The 24,234-nt window shown below is 46.4% G+C and overlaps 1 protein-coding gene across 2 annotated transcripts in view; it reads left to right on the forward strand.

Annotated features, from left to right (window-relative positions):
• The window catches only part of AHI1 (Abelson helper integration site 1), a 351,645-nt gene that overhangs the window by 30,450 nt on the left and 296,961 nt on the right, over positions 1-24,234 (forward strand). For both annotated transcript variants that reach the window (XM_075339856.1, XM_075339857.1), the window contains exons 3-5: positions 265-389; positions 2,323-2,843; positions 21,800-21,933. In XM_075339856.1, the coding sequence (XP_075195971.1) occupies positions 265-389; positions 2,323-2,843; positions 21,800-21,933 (780 nt within the window). The remainder of the gene's footprint in view (positions 1-264; positions 390-2,322; positions 2,844-21,799; positions 21,934-24,234) is intronic.

Below are 24,234 nucleotides of genomic sequence, written 5' to 3' on the forward strand. Positions count from 1 at the left end.
CTTGTTACGAGGATTTGGTGCTCAGATGGACACGACTCAAGCACCTAAACAACATAAGCGTTTTTCTGTTAATTTTTCCAGAAAAATGCTTGAGTTCCCGATTGCCTTCCATTATACTAGTGCACTCAAGTCGCGTCTATCCAAGCATCCAACTGCTCATTAGAAGTACTGAGCACCCGAGCATGGGAGTGCTGACTTATCACTAGTATATATATATTTCTGTACATTTGTATTTAACATATCTTAATATTTCATTATTTGCAGTAGAAAGTGAGGCAAAAGCGAGGACAAAGAGTCGCTTTAATGAGGTCTTCGAGAGTTATGCCGCTCTTTCAGAAGCAAAGAAAAAGACAAAAAAGAAGAAAATACCTAAAGAGGAACATGTTATAGTATGTATAGTATATGTAATGTATTTACAGTATATCACAAAAGTGAGTACACCATTCACATTTTTATAAATATTTTATATCTTTTCATGGGACAGCACTGAAAACATGACACTTACATACAATGTAAAGTAATCATTGTGCAGTTTGTAGAATAGTGTTTCATGGAGCATGCCGGACGTCACAACTCAATACAAGTCTAGGAGAGCCTCGTTCTGGCTCTCCTAGACTTGCATGAAGAACTTATGACATAACTTCTAACTTCCGGCCAGTCAGAAATTACAGTTACAAGATGGCACCTCGGGACCAGACCTGCACTGAAGGATGAAAATGTCGGACGGTGAATATATTTCTGGGGGCAGGGGGCTTCCATTTAAAGCGCCACTGCAGTGCTAAAAAAGTAAAAACGCTGAAGTGGTGCTTTAAATTGGATACCTATTGTCTTTGCTTCATACTGTGTGCTTGTATTGTTACCTTTTATCTGGTTTATCTTAAAGGAGTTATCCGACATAAACTCCAAAAAAATTTTTAAGCTAATCTGTGGTGTATTGTCATATAATACACCTCTACATTATTTTTTTTTTGTTTTCTAACTTTTGTTCCTCTTGAATTATCCCTTTGTTCTCTGCAGCCTCTTTATTTACATGCAGCTCAACCAAACATGACATTTTCCTGTACCAAACCTCACAGTCAGAGCTTGCACTGCCCGGCCTCACTGTCCTGACCCGCCCTCTGCACACACATTCCCTGTCAGTTTTCCACCCCAGCACCTGACAGATAAATGAATACTATGTAATGAAGACTATATAGCCCCTAATGTGAGTCTATAGGATATATATACACACATACACATATACTCACACACAAACAACCACCCAAACACACTTAGAGTTTTATAATATATATAATCCCCCCTCATGCACTCTGTTTCCTATGCCCCCCAGCACCCACTCCCCCACTCTCTCTCTCACCCATGCACTGTCTTCTCTCCCCCTGCACTCTCTTCTCTGCAGCCCCCCCCCCGCTCTGTCTCTCACCCGTGTACTCTTTCTCCCCCTGCACTGTTCTCTGTCTGCCCCCCTGTCTTACCACGTCAAAGGGACAGGACGCATACGCCCTTACTTACATAGCGCTCACTAATATACAAATTAGGCACACTGAATGCAGTTTTATGGTAAAACAGTAATGTAACAATTTATTAAGATTGCATCAGGGTAATGTTCAATTATGGAATGGCAGAAACAATATTACTCTGTTCTATTGATTCAATTCATGTAAATCATACAGTCAATATAAATCATAGTATATAGAGAAATAAAGCATCAATACATTACCAAAGTATTGTAGCATCACTTCCCCACTGTAGGGACCTCAGTGTCAGCGAGAAGGAGAATACTTTGGTCTTATCATCACAGAAGTAGTGCGCCCACTATACCTTCTGGAGCGTCCCTAACTCGCTGAACAGGGTCCCCCTTTTTTATACACAATCCTCCTCCATCACAGCTGCGCAATATGTTTTAGCCAGATAATGAGTTTCTTGCAGCTGCGCAGTATGTTGCTATCACCTTAACTCCCCCAATGTAGCCCACTAGTGAAATAACAAATAATAAGTAAATTAAGCCAAATAGCCCCTTTAAATATTTAAGCTTTGTAGCCTTGCTTTGTCTGTGTGTAATAAAGTCTAAATATTTTTAGCTTTAAGACACCAGTTGTGTTTTTTTAATTATTTGTAATGGCTAATGGTGATTTTTACAAACATTAGAGAAGATGTTTTGCCTTATATCTTTTCCTAGCTCTTTACTCTACCATGTACCTAGTGGATTTAATATTTCTCATAAAGAGTAAGCATGATCAGCAAGTAAAGATCAACCACTGTTGTTGAAATTAGATTATATTGCTTTCTTTCTGATAAAATATTTCCTTTTCTATCCTAAAGCTTGAAACCTTCAGGAATCAACTTCACCCAGCCAAAGATAGTGTTGAAGAATCACGAGAGAACAGTACATACAGCATAGAAGAGAATAGTCCTAGGATTGCAAAGAAAAAAGCACGGGAATTGCTGCTGGAAAGCGAAGGAGGCAATGGCAGCACTAAAGAGCAAAAGCATCCAAAATCTGAGAAGAAGAAAAAAAAGAAACCCGACAACCCAAGTGAACTTCAAATAGAAAACTTAGATGTTGGGGGACAGCAAGTCAGATGTTCTGGGATGACAGTGGAGGCTACTTCAGGAGACGAGCGTAGCCCTACTGATTTTGAAAACGAGGAGCAGCTTTTTGAGGCTTATAAACTCTATGTTTCACAGGAGGAAACAAATGAAATCAAAGAGAAGATAAAAAAGAAACTAAAATCTCATCATTTCACCGAGGATGACCAACAACATCTTCTGCTGGATACCGGAACTGACAAGAAAAAAAGGAAAAAGAAGAAAGCTTTGGTGGAAACCGAGCAGGAAAACAGGTATTTCCTTTTTTTAGTGGTGGGTAACCATAAGTCCAGTGTGGTTTTAAAGGGAACCAATCACCAGGATTTTCCTATATAAACTAAAGACAGTGCTTTACTGGCACTATCGGGCTGAGTCTCTACATACCTGTAGTGGTCAGCTCGGATGTTTATTTTTTTTTAAATCCAAGAAAGTAAAGATTATAAAATCATTAGCTTCTTGAGTGACAGCAGCTGAGGATCCGATAATATCTTGGGGAGTATTCATAGTTATCCCCTCCTCCTGTTAAAATTAGCATAAGTATTATACAATCAATTAACTTTTCCCCTCACCCATGACAGCACCACGTGAGAGAGGGATCCGCCCAGCGAGGACAGGAAACCATTCTGAAATAAAAGGGCGGTACCTCTCCCCTTTGTCAGTTGGTTTCCTGTCCTTGATGGGAGACCTTGTTCTGGAATACGGCGGTTGAAGTAAGAAGTTTGAAGTACAGAAGCTGTATTTACCCAGCCCCGTCCGGTGTCCGGAAAAGCAGGGTGAGTCCTGCGGCGCCGTTCTTCGGGGCTGGAAGCGCCGTCCACCAGCCCTTAGGGAACCTGGTGTCCGTGCGGGGGTGTGCGGCAGGGCCCATCAGGGGTTCCGGACCGCTGCTCCGTCCTCCCCCCTTGCGCTCCCCTGCTGCCTAGGACTTCCAAATGTGGCGCACTCTGGGACACGTGCAAGGCATGCAGGGTTCAGGAATGGGACCGGAAGGTGGAGGAGCAGCACGGGTGTTCGTGCCTACATCCCGGGATGGCTTCAGAAAGGCAGCAGAACTTCCTCGAGCGCCGGCAGCATAGCGTTATGAACAGTCACCGTTCTAAGTGAAACAGACCTGCCCGGCCTCAATAGCCAGAAGGGCAAATCCTCGACGAAGCCTCCAGGACCCGGTACCCTTGATCTCCTGTGGTGGGTGAGTGATCTTCGTGAATGTCATCTGCAACATTAGGTGGCTCCTAAAATCCATACGGAGTGTCCCCTGTGCAGAGAGCCGATATGGCCTGCGGGCCGAGTGTCGGAAACCCCTTGTGTGGGGCATAGATGGCAATGTCTCTGCTTCGATCTATGGATTGCTGCATGCGAGTTACAAATGTGTATATGTTGTAAGGTAGCGACCACCAATATGGTAAATGGTCGCTATATGTCGCAGTGGAGAAGGTCGCTGCGATATTAACCTGAAGAGGTTGCTTTAGGACTTGTAGTTCTACAAAGGCTTCTTTCTGCATATAAGGGTCAGGTTCCCTTTAATAAGCCCAGTGTGCTGTGCAGATGTGGAGAATCACACACCTCCACCTGTGGGTGTGTCCGGTCTGATTAGGAGACTCAGTGTGCGTTCTGCAGAGTGTGAGAGCAGAGCAGGGAGCTCTGGGTGTGTCAGCCTGTGTGGAGGCTGAACACTGGGCTCTGGAATTCAGTCTGGGTTTAGACTGGAAGTAGTGTGCAAGCCAGGCTGGTTAGTGCTGTGGCTACTGGACCAAAGCTCTCCTGGAGTGGAGAGACAGACAGGAGTCTGCAGAGTGTCTCTGGGTTCTTGGAAGGAGCCACAGAAAGTGTTGTTCCCTGACAGGAGCCAGTGTGTACAGGCGCCACACTTCCAATAGAGACCGTATTGGACTGGAAGCCCACGGTATGTGGTTGTGCTATGTTTTTGCCTTAAGCCAGGAGAGGCCTGTTATGTTTACTGTTTACCGTTTATGACAAGTTTTTAATAAATGGCTGGAATTTTTTATGAAGATACTGTGTCGTCCTGTGACCTTGCCTATGCCTACCTGAGCTAATCCTCACAATGTATTGCTCTATGGTTGGTAGCAGCCCCTTCCTTTGTGACAATTCAGCAGCGGCAGCCTCCACGGTTAGCAACAACACCCCTATGATATACAGCATAAGTTGGGGTCCATGCCTACAGAATGACATGTACACAGTGACAGCTCTGTCTTAACAGCTGTCACTAACAGTGAGGGCTTGTTACTGTCAGTTACGGCACTCACTCTCCAGGTCCCATATGCACGCTCCTGTATGCACGCACTTGTGGGACACATCAGCAGGAATTCTGAAGCCGGCTATTGCCAAATCCCTGCACAGCCCGTGATTTTCAGGATCTGGCTACAAACTATTGTAGATCAGCTGAAGGATACAATATATATCTTTTTCTAAACTTACCACTGCTGCAGCGGCATTCTTGCAGAGTCGTCAGCCGATGCTATCAGGTTGGGAGCCCATTGTGCAGGATTGTCTAATCTGTCCGGAATGGCATTATGGTTGAAGGGCTGTCCCATATGCCTGCAAACCAAGCATGAATTATGTTCAGGGCCGTATGTCGATCTGCTCCTTTTGGTAAACAGCTGGAAGATGCGTTGGAGACCGTATCCAACGCCAAGCAGCCCTTCCAAAGGTTATCCCTTTTGTTCCAGCAGAGTAGATACTCAAGGTGTCAGAATAGGCCCTGGGGCCACTCTGCCATGCCATCATGTCTCTGAGACACGCTATATCCCTGCAGGGCACTATGATATTGTGCTTACCGGCGGCTCCATGGGGCCTGTTCCACTCCAGGGCTCTCCAATGGCAAATCCTTTCTGCCAAACAAAAAAAAAAAAAAATGAAAGCCCTTAGGAAGATATTTCGAAGGGGACGTCATTCTCTCCTTGCCAGTCAAGACTTCCCTGCTTTGGTGGACGTCCATAGGCAACCTGTCTGTGGGATTCCTGGCTACCTCGGCATCTGAAGGTGGTCACTGCTGATGCCAGCCGGTACGGCTGGGGATGCTCGCCTCCAGGTGCAGATATCCCTGGGCTGGTGGTCAGAGCAGGAAGCAGCACAGCCCTCACGCCTCCTGACGCTAGTGTCTGAAGAACGAGCACTAAATTCTCTTTGCCCCCCCTCCAGGGTCAGCTCGTTCGGTTGCTGTCGGTCACTCAGTCTACCGTCTCCTTCCTGAAACACTGGGGGGGGGGGGGGCACGATCCCCATCCTCCATTCTGGCATCTAACGGTCTTTACTGGGCGGGACAGAATCCCCCTCGGCTCTACACTTCACTGGATTCTAAATGCCAATGTTTGTTCCATGGTCTTGTGGTAAGCTTGTGGCCTTGGATGTGTGAGCTTTTGGGTTTGAATCCCGATGGGCCAGTCCTGTAGATGGCAGCTTACCTCAAGCGCCATCAACCGCGGCAAGGGGAATGATCCCTGAATCCGTGGATTTTTTCAACGGTAGTGGCTCTGTGGAGAATTCCACGGAGGGACCTGTTTCCTCCAGGCTAAACTGGCATATAGACCTCTTGTTCCATGTTCCCAGCAGTCCAGCCCTTGCGGTGAATGCACTTCCATTCCATGGACCTTTGGAATAGCCTATGCCCTTCCCCCTGTTGTCCTGCTCTCGATGGTTCTCCAAGAGCTCGGGGAAGCTCGGGCAAGGGTCCTTCCCCCTCGCCCCCTTCTGGCCCAAGGGGCCATGGCTCTATCTCCTGAGGACATGGTCTGTCCCGGATCCTGGGGTTCTGCCGGGGATTCCGGACCTGTTAGTGCAGTTACCTGTGTTCCTCGTGCAAGAAATGTTTTTTTTCATTTCACAGCTTAGAACTTGAGAGGTTATTGCTGATGCGCAAGGGTTCTCCTCTGACCCGGTCTCTTCCTTGTGGAAGAGCCATAAACCGGTTACCACTACACTCTATGGGAGAGGGTGGCAAAAGTTCCCCTTCTTTGCAAATGGTCCCTTGGGTATGAGTTCCTATTCTATGCAAATTGGCATTCTTGCAGACGGGTTGCTCTAGGATTCTCAGTGTACACTCTAGGGGTTCCTGTTCTGCCCTGGCAACCTTATACATTGGAAAACTGGCAGCAGACCGGTGGGTTCAAGGTTATTGGGTTTGTGAGTTCTTGCCTGACCGTTCCACCGGGGGATCAAATTAGGGTTGGACGCCCTCACGAGTCCTCCCTTTGAACCTATTGCCCAAAAAAAAAAAAAAAAAAATCTCCCTGACATTGGAAACGATTTTGCTCTGGGCCTTGGCGTCAGCTCGCAGAATTAGTGCTTACACGCCTTATCGGTAGTACGGCCCTACGCTCAGTTGTTCAACGATTGGCTGGGTCAGGTGTTAATAGGACCCTTTCTCCCATTGGTCGCCTCTCGATTCCATAGTATGCAGGGTATAATCCTCCCTCCTTTTGCGGCCATCCTACAAATACAGGGGTAAAACAGATTCATACGTTGGAGGTTCATAGGGCCCTGCTTCTCTACATCTCAGTGACACATAGTGTGGGGAAAACACAGTCCTCTTTCATAGCCCTCTCTGTAGTAGGAAAGGTCTGTGGGTGTGAAACTGCACTATCTCTAGGTGGATTAGGGAGGCCATTGCTTAGCCTACTCATCTAGTGGGGCTGCCTTCCCTGAGGGCTTAAGGGCCCATTCCACCGGTGCGGTGTCGCCCTCCGGGGCTGAGAAGACACAGGTATCTATTGACCGGATTTGTACGACCGCTACCTGGTCTTCACATTCTCACTTTTCTTCTGTCACTATCGGTTGGATCTATCCTTCTCAGCTAATCTCTCGTTTTGTAGAAGGGTGCTTGAGACGTTGGTCCCTCCCTAATACGTTATTCTCTGGAAATCTCTCACGTGGTGCTGTCATGGGTGAGGGGAAAACACCTCGGTTACTTACCGGTAGCCGGTTTTTCCAGAACCCATGACAGCACCCATATAATCCCTCCCTTTTCACCCTTAGTGTGCACTATTTTGGGTGTGCATGTGTGTGTTATAGTTGGTGATTGAGTTAAGTTCTAACGTTTGTTGGAGGTCCTCTCAATTCTCGGTAATCAACTGACGAAGGGGAGAGGTACCGCCCTTTTATTTCAGAATGGTTTCCTGTCCTCGCTGGGCGGATCCCTCTCTCACGTGGTGCTGTCATGGGTTCTGGAAAAACCGGCTACCGGTAAGTAACCGAGATGTTTTCTCTTCCAGGACCTGTAGTGCGGTCCTACCCATGTGATCAGAAGGGTCAGGGCCTCAGCCAACAAAGCTGATATCAGGAAGCAACATTTTCCTATTGACTGAGGCCTCGCCCCTTCTGGTCACGTGCATATGACCTCACCACAGGTCCTGGAAGAGAAAAGTTACATCGATTGTATAATACTTATGCTAATTCTAACAGGGGGAGGGGATAACTATGAATACCATCACCCCAGATATTATCTGATCCTCAGCTGCTGTCACTCAAGAAGCTTGTGATTTTATAAACCTAACTTTCTTGGATTTCAAAACCTAAGGCCCTGTGCGCACTTACCGGATTTTGCCGCGGATTTTTTGCAGTTTTGCTGCATGTTTCGCTGCAGAAAATGTTCATAACATCTCTGCAGTGAATCACCAGCAAAACCTATGGGCAAAAAAAATCCTGTGCGCACTAGGCGGAATTTGACAGCTGTATGTTTTGCTGCGGGATTCCCGCAGCAAAAACAATTGCATGTCAATTCTTTTCCGCACGTCGCTGCGGGATTTCACTACATTGACTCCAATGTTAATCGTGAAATCCCGCAGGGAATAACGCAGGCCGCAAATTCTGTGCGGTTCACTGCGTTTTCCTGCGTTATTCCCTGCAGTATTTCGCGGTTTACCTCCGGTAATGTACATCGCTTGTCTGCGGTTTTGCAGGGAAGTGATGTCATTACAGGAACAGGAAGCGGAGCAGAGAGTAAACACACACAGATCACACACACAGCCGAGGTAAGCACACAGCGGCGTCCCGCTATTCTCAGGCTGGGGAGGGAGAGGGGCAGGGTTAATGTCCCCCGCCTCACTCCCACCTCCCACAGCCGAGAATATCAGCCGTAGCTGCCCCGGGACTGTCGCATCCATTATGCGGCAGCACCGGCGTGTCCCCGGCTCTTCCTGCCATCGTGTAGCAGTGGCGGTCAGGGTAATACAAGGGGTTAATGGTGGCGGATCGCCGCCATTAACTCCAGGCTTGATCATGGCAGCGTCTATGTGACAGCTGACATGATCAACCCGTAAGTAAAGTGAATAAAACACACAGAAAAATCCTTTATTTTAAATAAAACAAACAAGCCTCGTTCACCCTTTTATTAACCCCTCCCGAAACAAAGCTCCGGCGTAATCCACAGCTCCTGCGCTGCTTACATCCAGCCGCGACTGTCACAGACACAGCGCTGAATGAATGCAGCAGACAGCAGAGGTAATTACCGGTCATTTCCCACGGCCGGTAATGTGAACTCACTGCCAACCGTGGTTAATGCAGCGATCTGTCTATCTATCTATCTATCTATCTATCTATCTATCTATCTATCTATCTATCTATCTATCTATCCATCCCTCTATCTATTCTTTTGTCTCTTTATCTATCTATCTATCTCAGAGTAAAATGACTTTTTTTTTTCTTTTTTCAATGTGCTTTATTGCATTGAATGCAATAAAGCACATCCCAACCCGCACGCGGCAAAACCGCGGTAAAACCGCGGCAAACCGCATGCGGTTTGCCGCGGTTTTTTACCGCGGGCACGGTAATCTTTGAATACCTGCGGAATTTTCTTGAGAAAATTCCATTTTCCAGTGCGCACATAGCCTAAACATCTGAGCTGACCACTAATGGTATGTACAAAATCAGCCTGATAGTGCCAGTATAGAACTGACTTTAGGTTATATAGGAAAATCCTGGTGATTGGTTCCCTTTAAAGCCAGATATGCCTTGTAGGCCCACTTTGTCTTGTAGCTCCTCGTGCCTAAAGCCTATGAAGCCTAAATACAGTGGCATGTAAAAGTGTGGGCACTTATGGTCAAAATTCTTGTTATTGTAAACCGTTAAGCAACTTGAAGATTAAATGATCTCTAAAAGGTGTAAAGTTAAAGATGACACATTTCCTTTGTATTTTAGTCAAAATACATGTATATTTTCATCTTTTCCATTTGAAAAGTTACAAAAAGTAAAATGGGCCTATGCAAAAGTTTGGGCACCCTGCATGGTTAGTACCTATAGAACCACACATTCCACATCTTGCACTTACGTAGTCAGGATAGCATCCTATCTATCAGTTAATCCACTTATATCCTCAGAAAGAATATACATAATGCCAATAATCCTCATAAAATATATTAGCTTTATTAAATCATGAATTAAAACATACATAGACAATAGGCATAGCAGGGCAGAGGAATATGCAAATATAACCCCCACGTATTGGGGGGGAAGGTGGGTAGAAACTCACAAATCCCTCATAGGGCATAAATAGTAAATATCAAAGACTAGTCATATAGGTCTCTGTGACATTACAGCACATAAATACATGGACAGTTTGCCTAGTATAATTATAAGACCACTTAATGGTTAGTACCTAGTAGCACCCCCTTTGGCAAGTATCACAACTTGTAAACACTTTTTGTAGCCTGTCAATCTTTCAATTCTTGTTTGAGGGATTTTCATCCATTCTTCCTTGGAAAAGTCTTCCAGTCTTGTGAGATTCCTGGCCCGTCTTGCATGCACTGCTCTTTTGAGGTCTTGCCACAGATTTTCAATGATGTTCAGATCAGGGGACTGTGAGGGCCATTGTAAAACTTTCAGCTTGCACTTTTTGAGGCAGTCTATTGTGGATTTTGACATGTTTCGAATCATTGTCCACTACTTTTTTGTCTGTTTTGAAAATATTGATTTTTGCAGGATCTATTTTTTTTTAACATTGTTGTCTATGGAAAACGGATCCTTTATCTGATTTGTTATTTACCTTCCGTTTAAGAGTGATCCAGTAAGCAAAAAAAAACCCCAGATCCTTTACAAATGAAAGAAAAATGGATGGCCAAATAGCAATCAGTTAACTGATCCATTTTCCATAGACTACTATTTTAAAATAGCTGATCCTGTAAAACAGGGGTGGGCAATTAATTTTCCCATGGGGCCGCATGAGAAATTGGGATTGGTTTAGAGGGCCGTACTAATATAATTACCTCAGTTCTACCCAATATATTACATCACTACACCCCCTCCATATACTACACCTGTAATAAACTACACCACTACACCCCTATATACTACACCTGTATTATACTACACCCCCCATATACACGTGTATTATACTACACTCCCTCCATATACCTGTAATATACTACACCCCCATATACACCTGTATTATACTACACCACTATATAATACACCTCCGATATACTACATCATTACACCCCTATATACTACACCTGTAATATACTACATCACTACACCCCATATACTACACCTGTAATATAGTACACCCCCATATACTACACCTGTAATATAGTACACCTCCATATAGCACACCTGTAATATACTACAACTCCATATAGTACACCTGTAATATACTACACCTCCATATAGTACACCTGTAATATACTACATCACTACACCCCTATATACACCTGTAATATACTACATCACTACACCCCATATACTACACCTGTAATATACTACACCTCCATATAGCACACCTGTAATATACTACACCTCCATATAGCACACCTGTAATATACTACCCCTCCATATAGCACACCTGTAATATACTACAACTCCATATAGTACACCTGTAATATACTACATCACTACACCCCTATATACACCTGTAATATACTACATCACTACACCCCATATACTACACCTGTAATATACTACACCTCCATATAGCACACCTGTAATATACTACACCTCCATATAGCACACCTGTAATATACTACACCTCCATATAGTACACCTGTAATATACTACATCACTACACCTGTAATATACTACACCTCCATATAGCACACCTGTAATATACTACACCTCCATATAGTACACCTGTAATATACTACATCACTACACCCCCTATATAGCACACCTGTATTATACTACACCCCCATATGTCACACACCCTGCTCCCCATACAGCCTGCACCCCCATATCACACACACTACACCCCCATATGTCACACACCCTGCCCACATATTTCACCCTGCCTGTACCCCAACTTACCCCTCTCAAACACTCTGCACCCCTTTACATCCTTCTGTCAGTCTGCAGCTCTCATATGCCACTCACCCTGCAACTCCATCTTCCCACATATGCCACTCACCCTGCAACTCCATCTTCCCTCATATGCCACTTACCCTGCAACTCCATCTTCCCACATATGCCACTCACCCTGCAGCTCCATGTTCCCACATATGCCACTCACCCTGCAGCTCCATGTTCCCACATATGCCACTCACCCTGCAGCTCCATCTTCCCACATATGCACTCACCCTGCAGCTCCATCTTCCCACATATGCACTCACCCTGCAACTCCATCTTCCCACATATGCACTCACCCTGCAACTCCATCTTCCCTCATATGCACTCACCCTGCAGCTCCATCTTCCCACATATGCCACTCACCCTGCAGCTCCATGTTCTCACATATGCCACTCACCCTGCAGCTCCATGTTCCCACATGTGCACTCACCCTGCAGCTCCATGTTCCCACATATGCACTCACCCTGCAGCTCCATGTTCCCACATATGCCACTCACCCTGCAGCTCCATGTTCCCACATATGCACTCACCCTGCAGCTCCATGTTCCCACATATGCACTCACCCTGCAGCTCCATGTTCCCACATGTGCACTCACCCTGCAGCTCCATGTTCCCACATGTGCACTCACCCTGCAGCTCCATGTTCCCACATATGCCACTCACCCTGCAGCTCCATGTTCCCACATGTGCACTCACCCTGCAGCTCCATGTTCCCACATATGCACTCACCCTGCAGCTCCATGTTCCCACATATGCCACTCACCCTGCAGCTCCATGTTCCCACATATGCCACTCACCCTGCAGCTCCATGTTCCCACATATGCCACTCACCCTGCAGCTCCATGTTCCCACATATGCCACTCACGCTGCAGCTCCATGTTCCCACATATGCCACTCACCCTGCAGCTCCATCTTCCCACATATGCACTCACCCTGCAGCTCCATCTTCCCACATATGCACTCACCCTGCAACTCCATCTTCCCACATATGCACTCACCCTGCAACTCCATCTTCCCTCATATGCACTCACCCTGCAGCTCCATCTTCCCTCATATGCACTCACCCTGCAGCTCCATCTTCCCACATATGCCACTCACCCTGCAGCTCCATGTTCCCACATGTGCACTCACCCTGCAGCTCCATGTTCCCACATATGCCACTCACCCTGCAGTTCCATGTTCCCACATATGTACTCACCCTGCAGCTCCATGTTCCCACATATGCACTCACCCTGCAGCTCCATGTTCCCACATGTGCACTCACCCTGCAGCTCCATGTTCCCACATGTGCACTCACCCTGCAGCTCCATGTTCCCACATATTCCACTCACCCTGCAGCTCCATGTTCCCACATGTGCACTCACCCTGCAGCTCCATGTTCCCACATATGCACTCACCCTGCAGCTCCATGTTCCCACATATGCACTCACCCTGCAGCTCCATGTTCCCACATATGCACTCACCCTGCAGCTCCATGTTCCCACATATGCACTCACCCTGCAGCTCCATGTTCCCACATGTGCACTCACCCTGCAGCTCCATGTTCCCACATGTGCACTCACCCTGCAGCTCCATGTTCCCACATATGCCACTCACCCTGCAGCTCCATGTTCCCACATGTGCACTCACCCTGCAGCTCCATGTTCCCACATGTGCACTCACCCTGCAGCTCCATGTTCCCACATATGCACTCACCCTGCAGCTCCATGTTCCCACATATGCACTCACCCTGCAGCTCCATGTTCCCACATATGCCACTCACCCTGCAGCTCCATCTTCCCACATATGCACTCACCCTGCAACTCCATCTTCCCTCATATGCACTCACCCTGCAGCTCCATCTTCCCACATATGCCACTCACCCTGCAGCTCCATGTTCCCACATATGCCACTCACCCTGCAGCTCCATGTTCCCACATGTGCACTCACCCTGCAGCTCCATCTTCCCACATATGCACTCACCCTGCAGCTCCATGTTCCCACATATGCACTCACCCTGCAGCTCCATGTTCCCACATATGCCACTCACCCTGCAGCTCCATGTTCGCACATGTGCACTCACCCTGCAGCTCCGTGTACCCACATATGCACTCACCCTGCAGCTCCATGTTCCCACATATGCACTCACCCTGCAGCTCCATGTTCCCACATATGCCACTCACCCTGCAGCTCCATGTTCCCACATATGCACTCACCCTGCAGCTCCATCTTCCCACATATGCACTCACCCTGCAGCTCCATCTTCCCACATATGCACTCACCCTGCAGCTCCATCTTCCCACATATGCACTCACCCTGCAGCTCCATGTTCCCACATATGCACTCACCCTGCAGCTCCATGTTCCCACATATGCCACTCACCCTGCAGCTCCATGTTCCCACATATGCACTCACCCTGCAACTCCATCTTCCCACATATGCCACTCACCCTGCAGCTCCATGTTCCCACATATGCACTCACCCTGCAGCTCCATGTTCCCTCATATGCACTCACCCTGCAGCCCCCCTCCCCCTCATGTCCCCTCTTTTCTCATTACCAGTCATCATGTGTCCACATCTCCTTCAGGATTCAGTATCTTTGCTTTCTGCCCGGCATCCTGCGTCTCCTCCCACACAGTCACATGGGCGTGACATCATCGCAGGTCCTACAGTGCAGGATGAATTATTCCGTCTGCTGTGCTGCTTCTTCTCCTGCCCGGCGGGAACTTTTGAAATGACACACGCAGCGCAGTACTGACAACGTCAGAGCGCGCGCGTGTGTCACTGACAATTAGTGCCGGCAGGGAACAGAGGAAAGACTCCTGCGTTCCGCTGCCTGCACTGACTGTGCGGAGTGCGGACCTGCACAGGATCTCTCCTTGCTCGGCACGCTGCAGCCCGGCTCCACTGCACCGGCTGAAGACGGGCGGGCCGGTCACAGAGAGCAGGCGGGCCGGATGTGGCCCGCGGGCCGCCCCTTGCCCAGGTCTGCTGTAAAATGTAATATTTCAAAATGGACAAAATAATTGTGTTTACTACTATGGATGACTTCTGGACATGTGAACTAAGCCTAAGATACAATGTTTTGATGGCTTCTTTTTGCATTATTTTGACAAAGTTGTACCAAACAAAAAAATGCAATTCTGACATTTTGATCTTGTTTTTTGATAGTGCCGTTTACTGAGCAGGTTAATTTTTTTCATATGTATTATGGATGCTGCTACACCACATTTTATTGTGTGTTTGTTTTCTTACTTTTTAATTTTTAACCCCTTTACCACCGGCGATTTTCCGTTTTTTTTGTTTTCCTTTTTTCCTCTCCTCCTTTCAAGATCCATAACTTTTTTATTCTTCCGTCATTATAGCCATATGAGGCTTGCTTTTTGACAGACATGTTGTACTTTTGAATGAAAGCATCCATTTTGGCCAATAAAATAGTTAGAAAGCGTGAAAGAATTCCAAGTGTGTTAAAATTGCAAAATAAGTTTAATTGCACAATTGTTTTTTGTTTTTTTTTACTTACCATGTTTCCTATATGGTGAACATCACATGGGACTATGATTCCCCAGGTCGGTACGAGTTCATAGATGCCAAACATCTATAGTTTTACTTTTATCTAAGTGTCGAAAAGAAATTCAGAAGTTTGTAGCAAAAAAAAAAAAATCCACTTTTCTCGCCATTTTCTGAGACCCCGTAGCGTTTTTAATTAACCCCTTCACGACCGCGGGCAATAAAGTTACGTCCTATTTTAACGTGACTTAACGACCAGGGACGTAAATTTACTGCCTAAAGTTCATTTGATTGCCGTGGCCATAGCAACGGCTTTCAAATGATGTCCTCTGCTGTTTCTTACAGCAGGGGACCTTTGCTTGACCCCAGGGATAGACGATCGATGTGATTGGCTGTTTGAATCTGAACCGCCAACCACATCGTTCGCACCAATTTCGGCAAAAATAATGCCTGAATTAGTGCGATACTGTGAGATCCGGCTATGAGGTGCTGTAGCAGCTGCAGCATATCATAGCTGGACCTCAAACATGTCGCCCCCCAGCCCCTGCAGCACTGATTGGAGCGATCGTGCTATGACGCGCAATCGCTCCAATCAGTGTGCAGTGAGGCGGTCTGATCTGCAGGTGGCCGCCCTCCCCAGACCTGTGCTGGTCTGGGAAGCCCTCCCCCAACATGTCTGCAGCGTGCACTTGCTGGTACTTGTGGTACCACGCCACTGCTGCCGCCGCTGATGTCACTGCTCCAGCTCCTGCTCCACGTGAGTATTCTGCTCCCGCGATGGCCCCTGCGCTCTCCTGTGATGGCCCCTGCCCGTGCCCCCCCACGCCTCGAACTGCCCCCCGACATCCCGATCTGCTCCCCCTGCGATCTACATGCCTCCTCTGTGATCTCTATTCTGCTTCCTTCCTTCTGCCTTTGCTTCTCCGCTATCCCTCTCTGATCTCCCCCCTCCCAATCTGCTCTCCCCTCGACGTCCACTTACCTGCCTTCACCGGGTCGTCCGAGGTCTTCACTGGCCCGATCACATCTGCCTCCATCGCTGGGTTCTTCTTCCTGGGTCTTCTGCTGATCTGTCCAACGTCCTGCCTGCTGCTCCTGTGAAGCTGTCTATCTCGCTTGCCTTCTGTTCCTCCTGCAGTTCTTCTGGTAAGTGATCCTCCTGCTAATCCCCTGGGTACTGTGAGTATAACTTTTTTTTTTTTTTTTTTCCTGTATCCCCTATCCATTTTTACACCTAATCCGTCCGTGCGTCCCGCCGAGCGTTGATCAGGGATGCACATAACGGATCTGCATCCGTGGTCAATTTTTGGCGTGACTTTTTTCCGTATCCGCGACGCTTTTTGTATCGCATACATCCGTGCGTCCCGCCAAGCGCTGATCAGGGATGCACATAACGTATCTGCATCCGTGGTCAATTTTTGTCGTGACTTTCTTTTTTTTCCGTATCCCCGACGCTTTTTTTTATCTCATCCGAATGTGCGTCCTGCAGCGGCCGATCAGTGCACCGCTTCTGTGCGTTTGAAAAGTCAAATGGCGTTCCTTCTCTTCTGAGCCCCGCCATGCGCCCAAACAATTTATTTCCACCACATATGAGGTATCTGCGTACTCAGGAAAAATTGCACAATACGTTTTATGGTGCATTTTTTTCCTGATACCATTGTAAAAAAAAAAAAAAGCTACCTGGTTGATGCAAAATTTTGGTGGTAAAAAAAAAAAATAAAAAATTTCACGGTTCAACGTTATCAACTTCCGTGGAGCCCCTGGGGTTACAAGGGGCTCACCAAACATCTAGATAAATTCCTTGAGGGGTCTAGTTTCAAAATGGGGTAATTTGTGAGGGAGCTCCACTGTTTAGGTAGGCACCCCAGGGGGTCTCCAAATGTGAAATGGCGTCCGCTAATGATTCCAACCAATTTTGCTGTCAAATGGTGCTCCTTCTCTTCTGAGCCCCGCTGTGCGCCCAAACAATTACTTTACACCACATGTGAGCTATCTGCGTACTCAGGAGAAATTGCACAATACGTTTTATGGTACATGTGAAAAAAAAAGCTACATGGTTCAAGTAACAGTTTAGTGGTGAAAAAAAAAAAATTGTATTCATGGCTCAACATTATCAACTTCTGTGGAGCCCCTTGGGGCTCGCAAAACATCTAGATAAATTCCTTGAGGGGTCTAGTTTCCAAAATGGGGTCACTTGTGGGGGAGCCCCATTGTTTAGGCACCTCAGGGGGTCTCTAAATGCAACATTACGTCAGCTAATGATTCCAACCAATTTTGCTGTCAAATGGTGCTCCTTCTCTTCTGAGCCCCGCCATGCGCCCAAACAATTACTTTTCACCACATATGAGGTATCGTCGTACTCAGGAAAAAATGCACTATAAATTTCATGGTGCATTTTTTCCTGATACCCTTGTGAAAAAAAAAGCTACCTAGTTGAAGCAACATAGAAAGAGGGATTTCCAGCGCCAGGAATAAGTTAAAAATCCTTTGTTCTGCCATCTTTCTGACATCTACTATGGTATCTGCTGGATTTTTACTATCTTATTTTCAATAAAAAAGGATTTTTAACTTATTCCTGGCGCTGGAAATCCCTCTTTCTATGTCTAATTGGATGGTTACCGAGCCTTACTCCGTGCGCAGGATCTTTGATTGCAACCAGCAGGTCAGTCCTTGGTGAGCTGGACTCTCCCCTTTCTCTAGTTGAAGCAACAGTTTTGTGGTAAAAAAAAATGTTTTTTTTTCTTTTCACGGCTACACGTTATAAACGTCTGTGAAGCCCCCAGGGGTTCAAAGTGCTCACCAAACATCTAGAAAAATTATTTGAGGGCTCTAGTTTCCAAAATGAGGTCACTTGTAGGGGAGCTCCATTGTTTCACCTCAGGGGGTCTTCAAACCCGACATGGCGTCCGCTAATGAGTGCAGCTAATTTTGCGTTCAAAAATTCAAATGGTGCTCCTTCCCTTTCGACCTCTGCGTGCGCCCAAACAATTGATTTTACCACATATGGGGTATCAGCGTACTCAGGAGAAAATGCACAATAAATTGTATGGTGCACTTTCTCTTTTCTCCCTTGTGAAAATGAAAATTTTATGGCTAAAGTAACATTTTTGTGTTAAAAAGTAAAATTTTCATTTTTTCCTTCCACATTGCTTTGGTTAATGTGAAGCACCTAAAGGGTTAATAAACTTCTTGGATGTGGTTTTGAGCAGTGTGAGGGGTGCAGTTTTTAGAATGGAGTCACTTTTGGGTATTTTCTGTCACCTCGGTCTCTCAAAGTCACTTAAAATGTGATGTGGTCCCTAAAAAAAATTCTTTTGTAAATTTTGTTGGAAAAATGGGAAATTGCTGATGAACTTTGACCTCTTCTAACTTCCTAACGAAAAAAAAATTTTGTTTCGAAAATTGCGCTGATGTAAAGTAGACATGTGGGAAATTTTATTTAGTAACTATTATGTGTGACATATCTCTCAGATTTATGGGCATAAATTTTCAAAGTTTTAAAATTGCGAAATTTTCAAAATTTTCGCAAAATTTCCTAAATTTTCACAAATAAACGCAAAAAATATCGGCCTAAATGTATCACTAACATGAAGTACAATATGTCACGAGAAAACAATCTCAGAATCGCCAGGATCCGTTGAAGCGTTCCAGAGTTATAACCTGTCAAAGTGACACTGGTCAGAATTGCAAAAAATGGCCCGGTCATTAGGGTGTTTTAGTGGCCGGGGGTGAAGGGGTTAATCAATTTTTGGGTAGATGCGATGTTTTGATTTTCATTTTATTGCAATGTTGCGGTGACAAAAAATAACCCGTAATACTGGCGATTTTATTTGTTTTTTTTGCTACGCCCTTTACTGATCAGATTAATTGATTTTATATTTTGACAGCGCAGGCGTTTCTGAACATGGTGATACCACATATGTGGGGTTTTTTTTTTTTTTTTTGTATTATGTTTTCAATGGAGCAAAACAGGGTGATATAAATTTTTAACTTTTTTTTATTGTTCATATTTTTTTAAACTTTTTTTCTTCCTATATTATTGATTTTTACTAATCTCCTTAGGTGACTTGAAGCCTGCACTTTTCAATCTCTTCTGCTATTTAGAGGAATGCTTCAGTATCCCTGTGAACAGCACAAATGCTGATCTGTGAGTGCCAGCACTCTGCTGGCATTCACGGGAAGTGAATCATGACAGCGAAAAGGGTCATCAGTTGACCCCACACTGTCATGGTGACCCATTGGCACCCCGTAATGGGGCCGCTGATGGGGGTGGGGAGCAGCATGATCCCGCCAGAGCACACTAGATTGCGCTGTCAAAGATTAAAAGCGCAATCTAACTAGTTAACAGGCGCAGGTGGATCTCCGATCCACCTGTGCCTTTTAGCTGCACATCAGATCAGCAGACATGTGTGTGGAATATTGCAGGTTTGCAGCTTGAATCCGCTCTGTGGTGTCTTTTTTTTTTTTTAACCTTTTATTGGAGATTCTTAATGGCCAGGTCAAATTTGGCCTGACATTAAGAATCTCGGGATTAATACCAGCTGATAAAACAAAGCTGGTATTAACCCCTTATCACCCAACGTGCTACCCGGCACCAGGGCCGCTGAAAGAGTTGATACAGCGCCTGGTGCGGCTGTGGACTGCAATTTGCAGTGGGGGGTAAGGGGGGGTTGGCAGAAAGCTTGGGCCACCTGTGCTGTGGATTCCAATCCCCAGCTGCCTAGTTGTACCTGGCTGGACACAACAATTGGGTGAAGCCCACGTCGTTTTTTTTTTTTAAATTATTTCATAAAATTCATAAAATAATTAAAAAAAGGGATTCCCTATATTTTTGGTTCCCAGGCGGGTACAAATAGGCAGCTGGGAGTTGGGGGCAGCATAATATATATAATGTACACAATATATAGTTGTACCAAAATAAATAATTTAATTTTTGATTCTCAGCGCAGATAAAACGGACAGCTATGGGCTGCCACGCCCATCTGCCTGGCGTTACCTCGGCTGGCGATCAAAATACAAGGAAGCACAATAATTTTGTTTTAATTATTTAAAAAAATAATTAAAAAAAAAAATGCATGGGCTTCCGCCATAATTTGATTGCCAGTTAGGTAAAGCCAGGCAGCTGGGGGCTGGGATTCTTGGCAGCCCGCAGCCGCCCCTGGAAATGGCGCATTGTTTCTTAGTGCCATTTCCAGGTGCTTTACCCGGCTCATCAGCGGCCCTGGTGGCGTGTGGCTCGCTGGGTAATAAAGGAGTGAATACCAGCTTTGTATTCTAAGATGGTACTAAGCCCGAAATTCATGATGTCACGCCAAATTAGACATGGCCACCATGAATTTCTAGTAAACAGTAAAAAGAAAACACAACACAAAGAATTTTTTTTTTTATTAGGAATAAAACAAAAAAAACATTTAGAGACTCCTTCTTTATTATAAAAAAAATCCTTCGTCCGACGTAGTTCACAAGGACAGCAATATCAACTCTGCTTCATCACTGTGCACAGACACAGTCTATACACAGTGAGAAGGAGAGAGAGCCATGTTAGCCATGCTAACGTTTTTTTAATAATGTGCTTTTTTTTTTTTTTTTTTTTTTTTTTTTTTTTTACAGCCCATGACTTGATCTGGACCCGATTTGTAACACGAGCTTCCCAGGAAAGCTCATGATCGGGATCATGTACACGATCGCAATGTGATCGGTACCATCCCCGATCTTTACAGATCGGGATTACCCATCACTATTCATGATGACAAAATGTGAACCCCGTAAAAATGTATAAATGTTTACACTACACCTCCTGCCCCCAGTTTTTTTTATCAAATAGTTATCATAAATTTAAAGGGGGTATTCCAGTCTTCTGCTTAAATTCTGCAGTCACGTAAAGAGTGGACAGTCATGTGACCATAATAATAATTTTTATTTCTATTATTCTATTTTATTTCTAATATTTCCTTACCTCAGTAATTGACATACTTCTGGACAAATTCCGACCTCAGCCAGTTCACTTGTATTGAGCATGGTCGAGCACGTCTAGTTGGCAGGTGACTACCCGCTCTTGCCGGCAATACTGAAGAATCCTTACAGCGTACTGTAAGGATTTAGGAGTCTGCAGTCACATGGATTGACTGTAGACTTTCATCAGAAGACCAGACACCCCCTTTATAAACAATGTATTCTGGGTTTAATAGCCCAGAGTAGACTGAAGATCTTTATATTCTAGGGGGTCTCTTGGGCTTGGTGGGAGTCTATCAAGTCCATTGTATATTGCCTTTTGTGGAGAATACTTGTTAGTTATAACATAAAGCTAATACATTGCTCTGACATAACATGGATACATATAACTTTGCTTGTATATATGGTATAACATCATTGCACCGTCTATGTGCTGATATTCTTAATGTGATCTAAATTATGCAATACTTTGTTTTTAAAGTGTTTCGGAGTTGGAAGGCCCACCAGCCGAAGTAGATGATCAACCAGAGCCATCAGCTTCTCCACATGATGCTGAATTACAGGAAGCCATTGCTAAAGTTAAAGGCAAGAAATCTAAGAAAAAGACTAAAATAGGTTAGTAATGTTCAGTATCTTCTGTGCAGCTGCACATAACTACCGTATTTTCTGTATTAAAAGACGTATTTTTTTCCACCCAAAACTGGGGTAAAATGGGGGTGCATCTTGCAATCCGGATATGGCTTACCAACCCGGCAGCAGTGGAGCAGGGTCATAGGAGGCAGGGTCGGCGATACTGAGGGCTCAGAGGAGTAGTGGAGCGGCTCAGGAGGGTCACAGGACAGGGTGTCTCAGCGGCGGGTGCATTTATCTGATTCTGGGCGCAATCTCCCACAGTTGACGTGATGAACGTCAAGAAAATGGCTTTGAGGCAGCGTGTGCGCAGATTGACACGATGCATTTCAAGAAAATGGCCACAGAGTCCTACCTGCAAACGCGTCGCCTCTGCGGCCATTTTCTTAAAGTTCATCTTATCAACCGTTGGCGATTCAACGAAGCCCTCAGTCAGATCAATGGCACCCTACACCGAGACACCCCGTCCTATGATCTTCCTGAGTCGCTCCACTGCAATAACACCCACGCAGCCTGCCGGTAGATCAGTGACGCCATCTGCGACACCCCTGAGCCTGCACTATCGCCGACCCTCCTGAGCCGCAACACCCCCTCCTGTGAGCGAACAGCATCGCTGACCCTGCTTCCTGTGACCTTCATGAACTGCTCCACCACCTCCACTGCCCCCTGCTGAGCATTAGGATTAAGACGCACTAGGATTATAAGACTGACCCTCATTTTAACATAAAAAATGATTTTTCTTTGTCGCTCCATTGGGAGACCCAGACAATTGGGTGTATAGCTACTGCCTCCGGAGGCCACACAAAGCATTACACTTTAAAAAGTGTAACCCCTCCCCTCTGCCTATACACCCCCCGTGCATCACGGGCCCATCAGTTTTTAGCTTTGTGTTGAAGGAGGCACACATGCACACAATGCTCCACATTTTAGTCAGCAGCAGCTGCTGACTATTTCGGATGGAAGAAAAGAGGGCCCTTTACAGGGCTCCCGGCATGCTCCCTTCTCACCCCACTGAGTCGGCGGTGTTGTTAAGGTTGAGGTACCCATTGCGGGTACAGAGGCTGGAGCCCACATGCCGCTTTCCTTCCCCATCCCTTAGGGGCTCTGGGTGAAGTGGGATCCTATCCGGTCATTCAGGCACTGGGACCGGGCTCCCTCCGCAGCCCCTGGTGGTATCTGCCGGACAGGAGACTGAGTATCGTCAGGGACAAGGCCCTGCAACTACAGGTACTCTGTGTCCCCTTTGGGACGGTGCATGGAGCACCTGGGCCTCGGACGCTGCAGCGCATGCAGTGTTGGTTTTTTGTACGGGACTACCGCGCCGACCATGCCTGCTGGCCGGCCGCGGTTTCTACTTTAGTCCCCGGCTTTTGCGGCCTAGTACATTAAACGCCTGCCCACAGGCCTGCCAGTCAGGGGCAAGGGCGGGACGGTCGGGCTGACGCCGACAGTGAGGGCTGGAGCACACATAGCTGTCCTCCTCCCCCCTCACTAATCCCTATGGGGCACCAGATTCCCGCACTTTTGTAAAGTCCGCCCAAGGCTCCCTCCTCCCCTGTGAACGCCGACAGCCATGTTTTAACACATCCTGCCGGTGGAGGACGTCTGCTGCAGCTCTGGGAGACCTGAGGCTAGGAATCTGGTGGCCACACACCGCTGGAGCGGTTGGTAAGCCACACCGGTTACCGGTGCTGGTCCCACTAGGGTGCTGAACTGTATATAGATACATTATATTGTATACTTTTCCGGTTCAGCTGTATTGTTAACTTGTGGCTATATACCCTCAGTGATCACGCTCCTGGGAGACAACAGCATGTCGTTCACAAGGAGCAAGGGGGCCAAGGCACAGGGTTATTTTGCTACCTGTACCTCTTGTGCGGCTATGTTACCTGCAGGTTCCACCTACCCTCACTGTGAGCAATGCTCTGCCCCTGTGGCACTCGCTCAGCCGGAGCCTGAGGCACTAGGGGGTCCCTCGGCCCAGGTAGAACCACCGGCCCCCCCTGTCCAGATGGCAGGGACAGAGTTTGCTGTTTTAGCTGACAAACTCTCTGAGTCGCTTTCTCATTCCATGACTCAGTCTATGGATAAATGGTCTGCTAAGTTTCTAGAGGTTTTGCAGTCCAGACCAGCCCTTACACAGGCCCCGGGCACTGCGGGATCACCCCCAGGCCCCTCTCGGTCTGCGACTAAGCGTGTTCCTGGTGTGACCTCTAGTTATTACGTACAGGACTCCGGCACGGACCGTAGTCCCAGACCAGCTAAGCGGGCTCGCTTAGAATCTTC

This window comes from Anomaloglossus baeobatrachus, chromosome 3, assembly GCF_048569485.1.
Source record: "Anomaloglossus baeobatrachus isolate aAnoBae1 chromosome 3, aAnoBae1.hap1, whole genome shotgun sequence".
NCBI classification, from domain to species: domain Eukaryota; kingdom Metazoa; phylum Chordata; class Amphibia; order Anura; family Aromobatidae; genus Anomaloglossus; species Anomaloglossus baeobatrachus.